Below are 13,647 nucleotides of genomic sequence, written 5' to 3' on the forward strand. Positions count from 1 at the left end.
AGAGAGACTGAAGACATCTGGAAGTTTGCCGGCAGAGAAGTGGGGGGAAGGAGCCTAGCGTGGGAGATGGAGTCCTGGGCCGAGAGTTCAGCTGTCCGGGGAGTCCGTGACTTTTAACCCTTTCCTGGGAAATGAAGGCTTTGTGAAATATTGCTCCTCCTCAATTTGAAAGAGAAGAGAGACAGTCTGGGACCTGAGATGTTAGGAAAAGAATCCTAGGTGGGAGGAGATGATGGAGTGGCTTTTGTCTGGACTTTTCTTGTTATCCATAGAATGAACCAATTTCTCCTGCAATAGAGACTGCATTTTTAGGGGGATGCAATGGTGAGCCAAGAGACCTGCTTCAGCAACTACCAGCACAGGAGTGAAGTGAACAGAGAAAAAGGTTGAGGAGGGTGTGGTGGTGCCCTCTGGCTTCAGGAAGATGAAGATCTCTGTTCTCAAGACCCTCGGCCCCAGGGGAGGAGAAAATGGGGGGGGGAGGGGGGAACTGTTGTCCCAAAAATGAGAAACTGAACTGTTGTTTTCCTTTGGTCCTTGGCAAAGCATCCTTGAAAAGAAAACCTATGACCAGTCTGTCCATGCATGGTAGTGAGAACACTGTGACATGGAGAGGAGAGTGTCACAATGGCAGATTTTTTCCGGGTGGTGCCATGTGTGACATGGAAACACAAGAAGTGGCAATTATGTTTCCTGGGGGTCTGTGGCACAGGAGAGACTCCTCTCTCCCTTTGATGGACTGAGTATTGATTATCTGAAGGGTAGAAACCTGACTGAGGGTCCAAGTTGTGTCTCACTGTGGTTTGTTGGAATTGGCGGTGGGGAGGAGGAATGTTTTGGAAAGTTTTCATTCTGGATTTAGTGTGTGTGTCTTATAGTAGTAGTAGTTTAATAAAGTTTTTTCCCTTTGTTATTAAGCTTGGGCCTGCTCTGCTCCGCTCCAGATCGCATCTCACAGCATTTATTTGGGAAGATGCATTTTCATGGGGGTACTGGCATTGTGTCAGCATCAAACCATGACACTAATATAATCAGAAATCTGTCCATGTGAAAAAATGACAGTGATGCTATATTGAATTCAATCAGAACTCATCTGATTTTTTTCAGAACTGAAGTTTGGGAGTTAAGCTCCCTAGAAACAGATATAGAGACTTTATACAGGAAAAGAGAAAGGTGAATCTGAGAAGCAGATTATTTTTATGGTGAGTTCTGATCTTAGTGTGTAGAAGTCCCACAGACATACTAGGTTACTGATGTTTTCAAGAAGAAAAGCCCCTCTTGTACATCTTTTTTACACAGAGAGGAACTCTAATTTAGAAGTTAGGAAAGGCAAGGCAATGGCAACTTAGAAAGTAGATGAACTGTAAAGGATTAAGTAGGAAGGATAGATCATCACTACTCAGAACTCGCTGTTTTAGAACAGCCAGCTAAAATGTTGTTTAAGAAGGGAATGAGATGACAAAGAACAAAAAATTAATTCAGTAAAAAAGGCTAGACCTCTCTCAGTTTCATGCATGAAGGGTAGAACATGGTTCTTCCTTCTTTTCAAATGAAAAAAAATCATGACTGGCTAAAGCAAGCAGGAAGATATTTAATCTCATTATTTATGAATATCATTATGCTTCTCTTCAGAAGGGCTTTTTGCCAGCTTTACTTAAGCAGCAGTTAGGCACTTTCTCAAAACTCCATCTTTGAATGGTATTAGCAAAGCCAATCACTGTCCAGTGTCAGGCCATCCAATATTTGGGAAGAAAATTGAGGTTGTGCTGAGGGGTCAGTGCTAGCAATGTTTGCATTTCAAAGATTTAGATGGTCCCCATCTAGCTTAGTCAATATGTAAGTAGAGAAATGAGAGTACATGATAATTTCCTAATGACTCTATTCTGTTGATGGGCCTATTAGATTTTTCCTATGAAGGCACATATTATTGATAATGGGCTACAGCAGGAAGAACATCTCAAATTCTTCTTTTACAGGGGCAAAATTCCACTGGGTTATTCTTTTCCCATACTTATAGACAGCTACTGTGAGTAATGCTGCATTGTAACTGAAACTTCAATGCAATCAATACTTTGATTTTATAACACCTTCCCACTCAACCAAAATCCTAGATTTATTACGCATACAGGACCCAATCCTGTCGTCACTGAAGTCAGTGGAAAGACTGCTATTTAGCTCAGGTTAGCAAAGTTTTGATGGATAATTGCAGTAAGCATTAGTGTACTCTCTTACTTTGTAGTAACTGTAAGGCTGTTTTCCTTTGAAAAAAAGGGTCATCAACCTCTTTACCCCTCCGCCCTGAAAAGTTAGTACACATAAATGGAGAAGAAATAATTTCAGTGTATCTGCATATGCACACCCTCACTGCAGACACATCATGAGTTTGAAGTAGGAGTTCAATCATGAGATTGAAGTAGGACTTAGAAGCAGATTAACACATAAAAGAAAAAAGACTTAAGGAAGCAGTTTAGAGACATTTAAGTAATTTTAAACCTGAAATTGTCACAAGGTTGCTTAAAACAGACTATCAAATTATTTTCCAGTAAACACAGGGAGATAACTAGCTGTGAAATCTGGCAAGAACCTGATCAGACTGTCTCCCTCTGCAGGCCTGTACAGACCACTCACTGTAAGGAACTCCTACATTAGAAGATCCCTGAAGTGTGGATAGGTACAAATTAAGTGATTGAGGTACATAGGTGACATTCATCTACTCTGAAAAAATATTTTGAGGTGTGGCAGAAACTATTTCTGCAACTTCTATTGGGAAAATAAATACAAATGTGGATTTCAAAAGATTATTTGTATCCCAGATGTTCTATTGGGACTCTCACAGCTACTACTTTCCAGCTTAGCACATCCAGTGAACCCACCATCAGAACTCAGGAAACTGCAGCAAAATCTTCCTGATAAAAAAAATCACAGAAATCCTCTCAGGACCCTTCTCTTATGAGCTGGTGAAGCAAACGCAAAAGTTCAGTTAGTATAAGCCATACAAACACATTTCTTGGAACATCTGCCAAAGCAAACGTATCTCTAGAGATTATGTCACTTCAGTCAAGGACTCTTTGAGTCTAAGTGTAATTGGTTCATAATGATTATTTTTAAAACACTGATGATTGTGCACCTAGTTATATGTGCATTCTCCTCATTTTCCTCTCCTGCCTGTTAAAACTTCTTGTGAAGACCCTGCTATTAAAAGGTAAGCCAAACATTCAATGTCAAGATAGAAGGACTGATTCTATCTTTGAAATCTCTTTCATCTGGCAACCTGGCAGAATTTAAGTTCAACCAAGCAGTCTCAAGGTATGATGAAAAAATAGACTGAAGACACTTGACTAACAGCTCTTGCTGACATGTTTGATTTTTAATCTCAATGTATTTCATTCTCTATTTATGGTGCTTCCACTACCATAATAGTGGTCTAAACCCCATTTAGGAGCAGTATCTAATAAGGAATAAAAACCTTAAGTACCCTAGACAGAAGAGGTGCTTATAACAATTTTTAAACACCTACATAAGATTGCCCTTGCTTTAGCTTTACACTTCTTAATTTCTTCTTTAAAACATTAACTCTTTACTTTTTTTTTTTTTTTCTCTGACCATGGATTCAAAAGTTTCTTCTGTGTTTGCCTCATTTTACTTCTTTAGCTTCTTCAATGCCTCCATTTCACCCAGCCATCTGAGTTCTTTCATGATCAGTATCATAATTTCTCACAATTTTTCTCATGGCCTGTACTCTTCTTGTTCTCTTTTCTCTCTTCTGACAACTTACCCCTCTGTTTATGGATTAGTCTTTGCCATGTTACAATCTATATTATTTTACCTACATTTCCTTATATTTCACTTTCAACTCCTTGCTATTCTTTATGGAAGAAGAATGAGAACACAAGAATAATATTAGAGTTACTGTAACGCTCTCAGGACTCCCTTTGAAACAACTTGTTTCCTCTGATTTAATCTTGCCCTTCTTCAGGGCCCTATGAAACTATTACTTTCTCAATCTACCAAAACTAAAGTTTAGGAAGACACCATTTTTATCTGCTTGGACCTAACACTTCTTAGACTAGTGTATGTTCATACCTTCATCAATTCCCATTTCACCTGATTGCTAAGGTAGTATATTTGAGAACATACTTCTCATCCTCTCTTCAAGTTACTGTGTGGGTTTTCTGTCCTTGTTTTCCTTCTCTCTTCTCTCTTCGCTCTACACCTTGTTTCTCTTCAGCAAATACAAATTCGACTACCATCTGTTTGCTAATGACTCATAGATGTACTAGTTTACTCCAGACTAATCTCCTTATGTCCAAACTGAAATCTCAGCTTGCCTCTCTGACATATCTTCATGTAGATATAGCCATCATCTCCAATGCATCATGTATCAAACACAAAGCCTATCCTTTCCTATACACTAAACCTTTCTTTCTCAGCCAGTTAGCTCAAAATGTGAGTCATAGACATAACTTATAAGTCTTTCTCCTAACACACAGAAGATCTCTAGTTTCTAGCAACTGAGTTGCAAGACTAAATGAGATGTAAGACCTAGCATGAGGAAACCACACCAAGAGAGCTAGGTTGAAATGCTTAAACAAATAGTATAGAATAATCATGGTAGCTCAAGTTAACAGCAATTCACTAGATGTTAAACCGAGCCCTTTCTTAATAAGCCAACGAGAGCTCATAATTAAGACGCTGCATAGCTGTACATCAGTCAGCAGCAGGGTCACTCAGGTAGACAGCTCAAGGGAAGTAACTAGATTCAGTACAACTTTGGTATGGAACCCTCCTGACAGGTATGACCAAAGTCTCCTCACAAACAAACATCTATCCTCTCTCAACCAAAGCAGGATCTTTCCAGCTCTGACAAATGTAGTATAGCCCTTCTCATATCCAATCAGATTTTTGCCAAAAAAAAGAGATTGTTTTCTGAGCTATTTATGGCCTCTCGTCTCTGCTTCTTCAATGTCTCTCCCATTTGATAGAAGTTGCTACTTTTCATTCTCAAAGCCTGCTGACACTGCCACATTTTACTCACTGTCAAGATACTGACGTACTTGTCTATTTAGACCATTATCCTAGCTACTGTTACCCACATTGTTAGCCTTGCATAGTCATACATTATGCTTTGCAGGGTCTTCTTATGCTCAACAAGAAAACAAATAATCTTTTTTCCTTGAACTACTACAACAAAGTTCCCTTTTCCCCTGTTAACCCTCCAAAGCTAAAAAATGATAAACTGAGAAACAGTTTCATAGTAGAATAATGATCTTGATGTTGTCTCCTACAGGCATCCTGAAGGCTAGTACCTACAAATTCCACCTCTCCTCAAAGGCAGAAATGTCTTTCATAAGACTCATCTTCCTAACATCAATTACTAATGTCACCTTAAGGACAGATGGGATGAGCCTAGGTTCTCTGAAAAGAAAGTGTGTTAGAGCCAGCCCCTGAGGAGCTAAGTAGTGCTTGACAGTAGTTTAAAGCAGGCAACTTATATTTTCCCATTGCAACGCTTTTGCCAACTGTTCCCTCTAAACTAAGCATTCCACAGGGGAATACAATATAGCAGAGCAGGTGCAGGCCACCCAGGGCCCTCTTGAACAACACTATCATATCCTCTTTGCTGACCAAAACTCCCTTGAAGTATCCTGCCAGACAACCTGTTTTCTCCTTCTTTCCCCATCTTAGAAGGCTAGTGATACTTACATTTATTGGCCTCTGCTGGTAGTATATAAAACAATGATGTAGTTGTAACTGATATTGCAGATGACATCGTTATTGTCAGCCTAACAAGAAATTCTAATTTCAACACAATATTACCATAAACAGAAAACAGAGTCCAATCTAAGCCCAAGAAACAATTTTTTTGACTGTAGACAGAATGTGGGTGGCATGGCCTCCTTTTTATTCTTTATGGTATAACAAATTCGGGTTAGGAACATATGTACATATAAATATTTTTTTCATTGTTCCAGCCTAGACGACTGTTATGACTAAAGAAGTCATTAAATGTTTCAAGTCTGAAAACAGAGTTCTTGAAAAGAGAATGTGCTAAGTGAGAGTATTTGGAATGCTGGTCTCTGTTTTTGTTCACAACAAAGAGCTTATGTGACGAAAAACCATTTGGATGAAGTTGCTCATGGAGAACACTGTTCTACTTTCTGACTTCCTCACACTAAATTTCTGTTTTGCTGAAGACTTCTTATAGATCTTCTTATAGATTTTTTTTTTCCCCAGCATAATATTTTGAATTTTTGAGCTTTCACATTTTGAACTTCACAATAATCTTCTGGCAGAAAGTTACAGACTTCTGTACCCAGTGGCAAGTACAGATTGTGGCTATGGGTTCCTACAAACATCCCTTTTTAATAAGTATGTCGTATATTTTTAGATATGTTCTGAATCAGTAGTTTTTCTTGGAAAGGTGCAAATATTCTTGAAAGATGTTTCTTCCTCCCATAAAATGACAACATGGAAATATGGATTCAATATTATTAACATAGCAAGCTGAAAAAAAATTAAAAGAAAAGAGGAAATCTAACGTTTCAGGCCTTTGTTTTATATGGCACAGAGGAACAAAAGGACAAGCTCTCAACTGAAAATAAAATCCTTGTCAAGCTACTTTTAAATCACCCTGATTAGTACAAATAGTCTCGACATATACACTCCCCATACCGTCTATAGGGAATAGAAAGAAATATTGCCTCTGTTCAAACTCATAAATTTGTGGATTTTATGGTAGTACATTAGGTACTTAATATACAACAGAGAGATTACAGTCATTAGGTTAGATCATATTCTGTAATTACCATGTTTAGGTACTGCAGTTCCACACTGAACTCACATCAGGTTGGTGGAGACTCCTCCTGGAATGCCATGCTTCAGTTCCAGAGTCATCTTCTGGCTTTCTTGGCTTTGGGGAAAAAAAAAATTATTTCACACAAGGTTTGTAAAAGTCACTGTGACAGCTACCTGAGTCTGTTGAGAGGCTGAAATCTTCTCGGGTGGGGTGGGGTGGGAGCAGTTTGCTATTTTGTTTATCTCTGTAAGGCACTGTCTCAGGTGACAAATGGTAACATGCTAAAGGCCAGCAATGTTTATGTGCTATGGTTTACTGACACAGGATGTAAGAAAGGAGAGAAGGCATCTTTTGCAGTTATACTGCTTGTGGTGCTTAGTTATTTCACCTTATCTAGGTGCTATGAAGGGAAGAAATTAACATTTGTATAGCTCAAAAGAGAAGGAATTGGGTCCCAAAAGCTCAAGGAAGCCCTGAAAAGCCTCAGAACAGAAGGCCTTGGATACAGTAAATCTATGCTTTGTGAGTTGAGACCAAGAAGGCACATATTATATCATACTGGAGCTTTGGCAGAATCTGCCATAAGTAGGATTAAACAGCAACTTCTCAAGAGTGCTTACTGAAACAGCATAGCAAAAAATTATACCATCATTACTGCTTTCAACTACACACAGACAGCTATAAATGGTGTTTATTTATGATTTTTCAAGTATCCCAACTTAACAGACAATACAAAAAAAAAAAAAAATTATTGGCCAGATGCATTGCAAACAATTGCTCATTTCAAAAATCTGAGCCCCAGACTACTGGATGCCAGAAAGTAAGCCTCAGCTTAAGTTTAGTGCCCATTTCCATCTTTCTTACAATCTTTAGCAAACTCCCCCCAGTCCTCTGACAAGGATAAGTGGAATAGCCTGAGCAGCTCTGACTGGGGAATTCTGCACAGCAGCTTGGTTACATGATGTCTGGTACTAACAAGTATTAGCACCATTTTACTTTCACGAATGGAAAAAAATGAGTCCCGGAGGTGTTCTTAAAATATGGATGAATGCTAACTAAAACCAGATCCCTTCTGTGGAAGTGTTTGGAGGGCAGTGCGTTTGGGAGCTGTCGGGAAAGGCAGTGAAGGGGCTGCAGGCCTGGCCCGGCAGGGAGGGAGCGCTTGCCACGAGATGGCAGCAATGCCACGTCTGGCTCGGCATCCTGCCTGGCTCTGCTTTTTTAATTTTTTTTTTTTTTTTTTTTTTTGACTGAGAACCACAACGTTTTTTACATAAATACAAGCTTATTACAAAGTCAGCCTACCTCCTTCGGTGCCCATTCACCACCTTCATGCAACTTACAACGAGAAAACAACTTTGCATATTTCCCCACGTAAGTGAATAATTACCACCTTGAAACTACCTTTCTGAAAGGGCTTATGTTTCTGTCTTTCCTCCCTATAAGCCTTTGTCTTTTAATTATGGATATAGGTAAGCATTAATTATGGAGTCAGGCCCAGCATGCAGTGATGGTGACACTTCATACTGGATTGAAAGCCAGGGTTGGGCACATTTTTGCCCCCCGTTTGAAGGCAGGCCTGGCACAGAAACCCTTGCTGGGATCATGGAGCATAGGGACCTGTGACAAGACAACCTTGGGTCCCCATTTCCTTTACCTCGGGCTCAAGGAACCAACCCTGCCTGCTCCAGGCTGGCGGTGGGGAAGCCTCTGGTGCATTCTGCCATGTCATATTTTGATTGGTTTTTCTTTACTTTTGGAAAGGATCGTTAATGGCAGAAATTCCTCTTGGCAACAGGAGCTCTGGAGAATGGCAACATAAAGACAAAGCAGTATTCTGCAAGGAGATACTGGCTCGTCTCCTTCCTCGCAGGAACAGCTTGTTCTGATGAACATCTTAGAAGGAACGAGCAGGGCACATTTTGGACCTGAAAGCCTTCTTCTCTCAAGAGTGGGGACGAAAGCAGAGGGTAATTTGACCTAGAACGAGGGACCCCAGCACTCGCATCTCTCGCACCCCGCATGTGGCTGGCAGAGGCGAGCCGCAGGCAGAGCTGGGGGACAGGACACCGGGGATCGCAGCAGCCTCCCGGGCAGGTGTAGCCCTACAGCCACTACCCTTCTCCGCGCCGGGGGACTCCGGGCCCGGGGAGAGCCATCGCTCCCCTGGGGCCTTTCGGCGGCCGGCAGCAGCCGCCCGGGACCGCGGCCGGGGCGGGGGCCGGGGCCGCGGCCGCCCCGGGAGGCCGTGCGGGGCCGTCCGGCGGCGCGGAGGGGCTGCGGGCTCGGCCGGCTGCACAGCGCCGGGCCCGTCCCCTCTCCGTGGGAAGGGTTGGTTGAGTCCGGCGGCGGCGGCTTCTCGTGTGGCTGGCAGCCGCTCCGCTGCGCTGCCTGCGCTACTCTCGCCGCGATCCCTCCCTCCCCTTCTCTCCTTCTCCTCCTCCTCCTCCTCCTCCTCCTCCTCCCTCTCCTCCTCCTCTTCCTCGCACTCTCCGCATCCCTCTCCTGCCGACGCCGCCGCTGCCCGGCTCTCCCCGCCGGCGGCCGTGCATGCCTCGCCGCCCGCGGCCCCGGGCGTGCCTCCCCTCCCTCCCTCGGTGCCCTCCCTCCCCTGGGCGGGCTGCGGGCCGGCGGCGCCGGGGCTCCGCGGGCGCTGAGCGGCGCAGCCCCGCCGCGGCGCGGGACTGATGCTGTCTGTGAGCAGAGCGGAGCGAGCCGCCCGCGCAGTCCTGCAGGAGGCGCCGGGCGCTGCGCGGCGCTCGGGACCCGGACCGCTCCTCTCCGCCTCTCCTCGCCCTGTGGTGGTTATTTGGCGCTGTCCTTAGCCCCGCTGCCGCTCGGAGGACACGGTCGCAGCCGAGAAGAGCCGCCGAGGGTTTTGTGTGAGAGAGTGTGTGTGTGGAATAACTGCAGATATGACTGCGTGGAGGAAATTCAAGTCTCTGCTGGTTGTCTGCGCGGGGCTCCTCACTGCAGCTCAGGGTAAGATTCGGGTTTCTTGCATTGCATGCGTGTAGGCTGTAGTTACGGCACTCATAACCCCTCAGCTAAATCTCTGCCGCTCGGTTGAGTGAGCTCTCTCCCTCGCTTCGTTTCTGCGCCGGCAAACAGCAGTCTCCTCGAGCCCGGTCTCCCCTTTCTCCCTGCCTCCCACCTCCCGCCGGTGTTCCCCGAGGGCTCTGCTCTCGGCCGGTCACTTCTCCCGGGAGAAACCAGCCCCCTGGAGTTGGGCAGCGGCCGCTGCGACGCCGCGAGCGGAGCCGTGCGCATCCAGCCGCCTGGGCAGCGCCGGAGTTTGGGAACACTTCGCTCGCCGCGCACGCACGAACGGCACTCGCTGCCGTGTGAGGGACAATCCTCGGGCTGGCAAGTTTGGATCTCCCCTCCTCCCGCCTCCCCGGCTTTTGCCGTGCTCGAGGGGGAGCGCGGAGTGGGTGGTCGCGGAGAGCCGCCTCCGCCTGCTTTCAGCCGGCTCCGCTCCCCGCAAGTTGCGCGGAGGCGGAGATGCGGCGCTGGGGACACCTCCGCTAGCTGCCTGCCCGTGCCTGAGGGAAGAGGACTCCTCTCTGCTGGGTGTGCGGTGGAGAGTCTCTCAGCCTCAGCTGGGTTTCTTCTTAAAATCAATGGGGGAGGGTGGAGAAACGAGGGGGTGACGGTGGAGAATTTGGTTACACAACTTCAGTGCTGGCCTCAGCCCCATTACTTGCCTCATCGCTGGAGACAACAACTTCCCCATTATTCACTTCGCCTCTCATTAGCCCTGCGCTTTTTCATGCTGGGAGAGAAGCGAGTCTGTGTGTGTGTGAGAGAGAGGGAGGGAGTGAGGCAGCTCGCAGCTGAGCACCTGTCCCCGATACAGCCTCTGTCATCTCCCACCTCGCTCCCGGTTGTTCTGCCTGCCTCCGGGATGGCGGTTCCCCTTGCGGTTTGTACTGTCTGAGTCTCCCTTAACCCTTCCAAGGCGCTTTACATCGTTCCCACCATTTTATTTTTCTCACTGCTCTTTTCAGTGCGGGGGCGGCTGAAGCGGGGGAAGCAGGGCTATCGCGGCCCCCGGGTTGGCGGGCGAGGCTGGAACCTTCCCCGTCCTGCGGGTGCTCGCGGCCGAGCTCCCCCGTCCGCCTGGGCGGCACGGCAGGTGCCTTCCCTCCGGTAGTCGCTGGCCGTGATCTGCAAGTAAGAGGCGGTGGAAGGCCAGAGCAGGCTGCGGGGAACCGGGCAGGAGCTTTGCTTGGTCCGCAGGAGCGGCTTCGGCTCCGCAGCAGCCCGATGGCATCCCTCCTCTGCCCGGATCCTGCCGCTGCCGCGGTCCACCGGGCACCGCCACCCGGCTCCCTCTGTGGGAAGGGAGCGAGGCGCGACAGGCGCGCGGCTCTTTCGGGCTGTGAATCCGCGGCTCCCGGAGATGGGGCTGTGCCCGGCAGCACACACAGCCCGGGCCGGGCGGAGGCTTCTCGGCGTGGCCGCCCTACCCAAACTTCCAGCATCCCCACGCCCCAGTGCCTCCTTCCCCGGTCCCAGCCCGCGCACGTGCCGGGCGCCCGGCGCTGCCCCGGGCCCGGCCCGGCCCGGCGGAGCTCCGGGCGGCCGGCGGGGCTGCCCCGACAGCCGCGCTCGGGGCCCGGACCGCGGGACGAGGGGCAGCTGCTGCGCGGCCACGCCGCTCCCGGGCCGGGCCGACACCCGCGACTCATCTGTTAAATACACTGAAGCCGGCTATGTCGTTTGACATTTAAGTGTTTTCTTTTCATGGCTGACAGCACATACGAAAAGCTGGAGGCTGGATCATGGGTATTCAGCGACGATCCGACGTGTTTTGCTTGCATACAAAGGCTTTGCCAGGAACGTTTGGGCACTGCCTCTGATGCTGCTCTGCAGAATGTCATTATACCTGCTTAATGTGAACACACCCACTTAAAGGCTAAAGACTGACTTAATACTGAAGTCAAACAACAGGTTGAAGGGGAAACCATCGGGGACAGTTGACATAATTCCTTCCCATTTTACCTTCCCAGGCAACTGAGCACAGGTATCTATATTTAGTCAAATGTAATCCTGAGGCTGAAATTACGTTTATGCTTTAGAGAGTGAAAAAACTCCTTCCTTAGTAACATAAAGACCCAGGGTTTCAGGAGCACACAAAATCGTTTTTCTTATTAGATTCACAGAACTCTGTTTTACCAGCCCCTTGCTATCAAATCATATGGTCACTGTAAAAGGAAATCACCCAGGTTTTGCTTGGTTAGGGATTTTATAAGCGAAAAAAGAAGCAAGTGCTGAATTTCTGGAGGTGTTGCCACAGGCGTTCCCATATCTTTCAGTAAAATGACAGGTGGATTGCTTTCCACATTGTTCCTCGTTATGAAATGAAATGGAAACCCTTTGTTGCTGTGGAATTTTCTGTAACTTTTTTAAGGAACAAGGAAGGATGACAATGAACATTCATCTTTATTGACTGTGGTAGACTTGGGGTGCAGCTCTACACATATCTTTGGACTGATTTAATCTGATTGATGGACCTGAGCATTTTGTAAAACATTGGGGAATTCTTCCCTGTTCCTTGTGCTTTAAATCAAGGGAAATTAGTATGGAGTCATTTAAAAGAACCACTTTCCCAGAAGCTACCCTCTCACAGCAATTATGCTTCAACAAGACAGACGGCACAGTGTTCAGCTATGCATGTTAAGATTGGCTTGTTTATAGAGCCATTGGCTAATTCTGATATGTTATATTGTAACAAGAGCAAACATAAAGAACCCTACTGATTTTCTTGAAAGACAAAACACATCAGTATAATTTCTGTAAAAATTCATACTGGTATTGAACAAATAGTAGATTTAGACTCAATTCAGACTAAAATTCACAAAAAAAAAGAGTAAAAGATATTTCTGCTGTGACCTAAGGTCTATGGACAACCTATATTTAATATAACCTATATTCAGTAGAAATACATACTGCTTAATACCTAGAGTTGTTCCAGTACATGTTTTCAAGGTAATTTCCTGGACGTGTTTAGATAACCAAATACAGCACCTTGGTTGCCACCTAATTGCCTCAAACTAAATGTACATAAGCAGGCTTATGCACAGAGGTATAATTCAGATTAATGGAAATAACAAAGGGAAAACATTGCTGTTCTTAAATTAGATACAGACAGTAAAAGGACTCTCACATCTTCAGCTCAGGATTTTGTTTTTTTTTTTTAAATTAGACCTCAAAACATTTCATGTACCTTCTTTTTCATTTTTTATGTACCTTCTGTTTGCTGCTATCACTTTGTCAAAATTATTTGTATAACTACATCACACAAAGTTACCACTCTGTTTAAGGCCTACTCCTGTTGGACTGAGAGTGTTTGTCTGTTTTAAAGTCTTTTTTTTTTCCTCCAAAATAGTGCTTTTTAAACTATGAGGCAGGGCTCTCTAAGGGGCTCCATTCTCTTCCAGAAAAGACTAAAGTAATTCTGGGGGAAATGAGCTGAAAAAAAGAAATTTTTAAAAGAACATCAGGGCAATGTATTGAACACCCAGCTGTAAAACCAAGTATTTGATGGATGCATTCTCCATCCCCCAGCTCAATGAGGAATTTGCCATAGAAAGGCATAGTAGAGAATATCCAGCTCTGACCATGTAATATTTTAAAGTAAAAATGCGCTTAATTTTTGGTAAGATCTGTATCTGCACTATTTTTTTGCATTGAGATATGCATATGATGTCCTTAATTATGTATAGGAATAGGAAACTAGGTGAACTTGAATGTAATGTAGTGGAGAGCATATCAATGTCACAAAGATTCTCTACACACTCATTTTAGACTCATGAACTCGTACTTGAGGTTTGAATTCCCACTGT

The 13,647-nt window shown here is 45.3% G+C and overlaps 1 protein-coding gene and 1 long non-coding RNA gene across 3 annotated transcripts in view; both read left to right on the plus strand.

The window, feature by feature from the left end:
• Window positions 1–8,100: 8,100 nt before the first annotated feature.
• LOC144246011 (uncharacterized) lies at window positions 8,101–8,639 on the plus strand. Its single transcript, XR_013339613.1, has 2 exons — window positions 8,101–8,170; window positions 8,561–8,639. It is a non-coding gene; the product is annotated as an uncharacterized LOC144246011 (long non-coding RNA).
• Window positions 8,640–9,433: 794 nt separating this feature from the next.
• CSMD1 (CUB and Sushi multiple domains 1) overlaps window positions 9,434–13,647 on the plus strand; it is a 1,051,796-nt gene continuing 1,047,582 nt past the window's right edge. For both annotated transcript variants that reach the window (XM_021551131.2, XM_031504428.2), the window contains exon 1: window positions 9,434–9,778. In XM_021551131.2, coding sequence (XP_021406806.2) covers window positions 9,712–9,778 — 67 coding nt within the window. In that variant the 5' untranslated portion in view covers window positions 9,434–9,711. The remainder of the gene's footprint in view (window positions 9,779–13,647) is intronic.

The sequence above is a fragment of the Lonchura striata genome, chromosome 3 (genome assembly GCF_046129695.1).
Source record: "Lonchura striata isolate bLonStr1 chromosome 3, bLonStr1.mat, whole genome shotgun sequence".
NCBI lineage: Eukaryota > Metazoa > Chordata > Aves > Passeriformes > Estrildidae > Lonchura > Lonchura striata.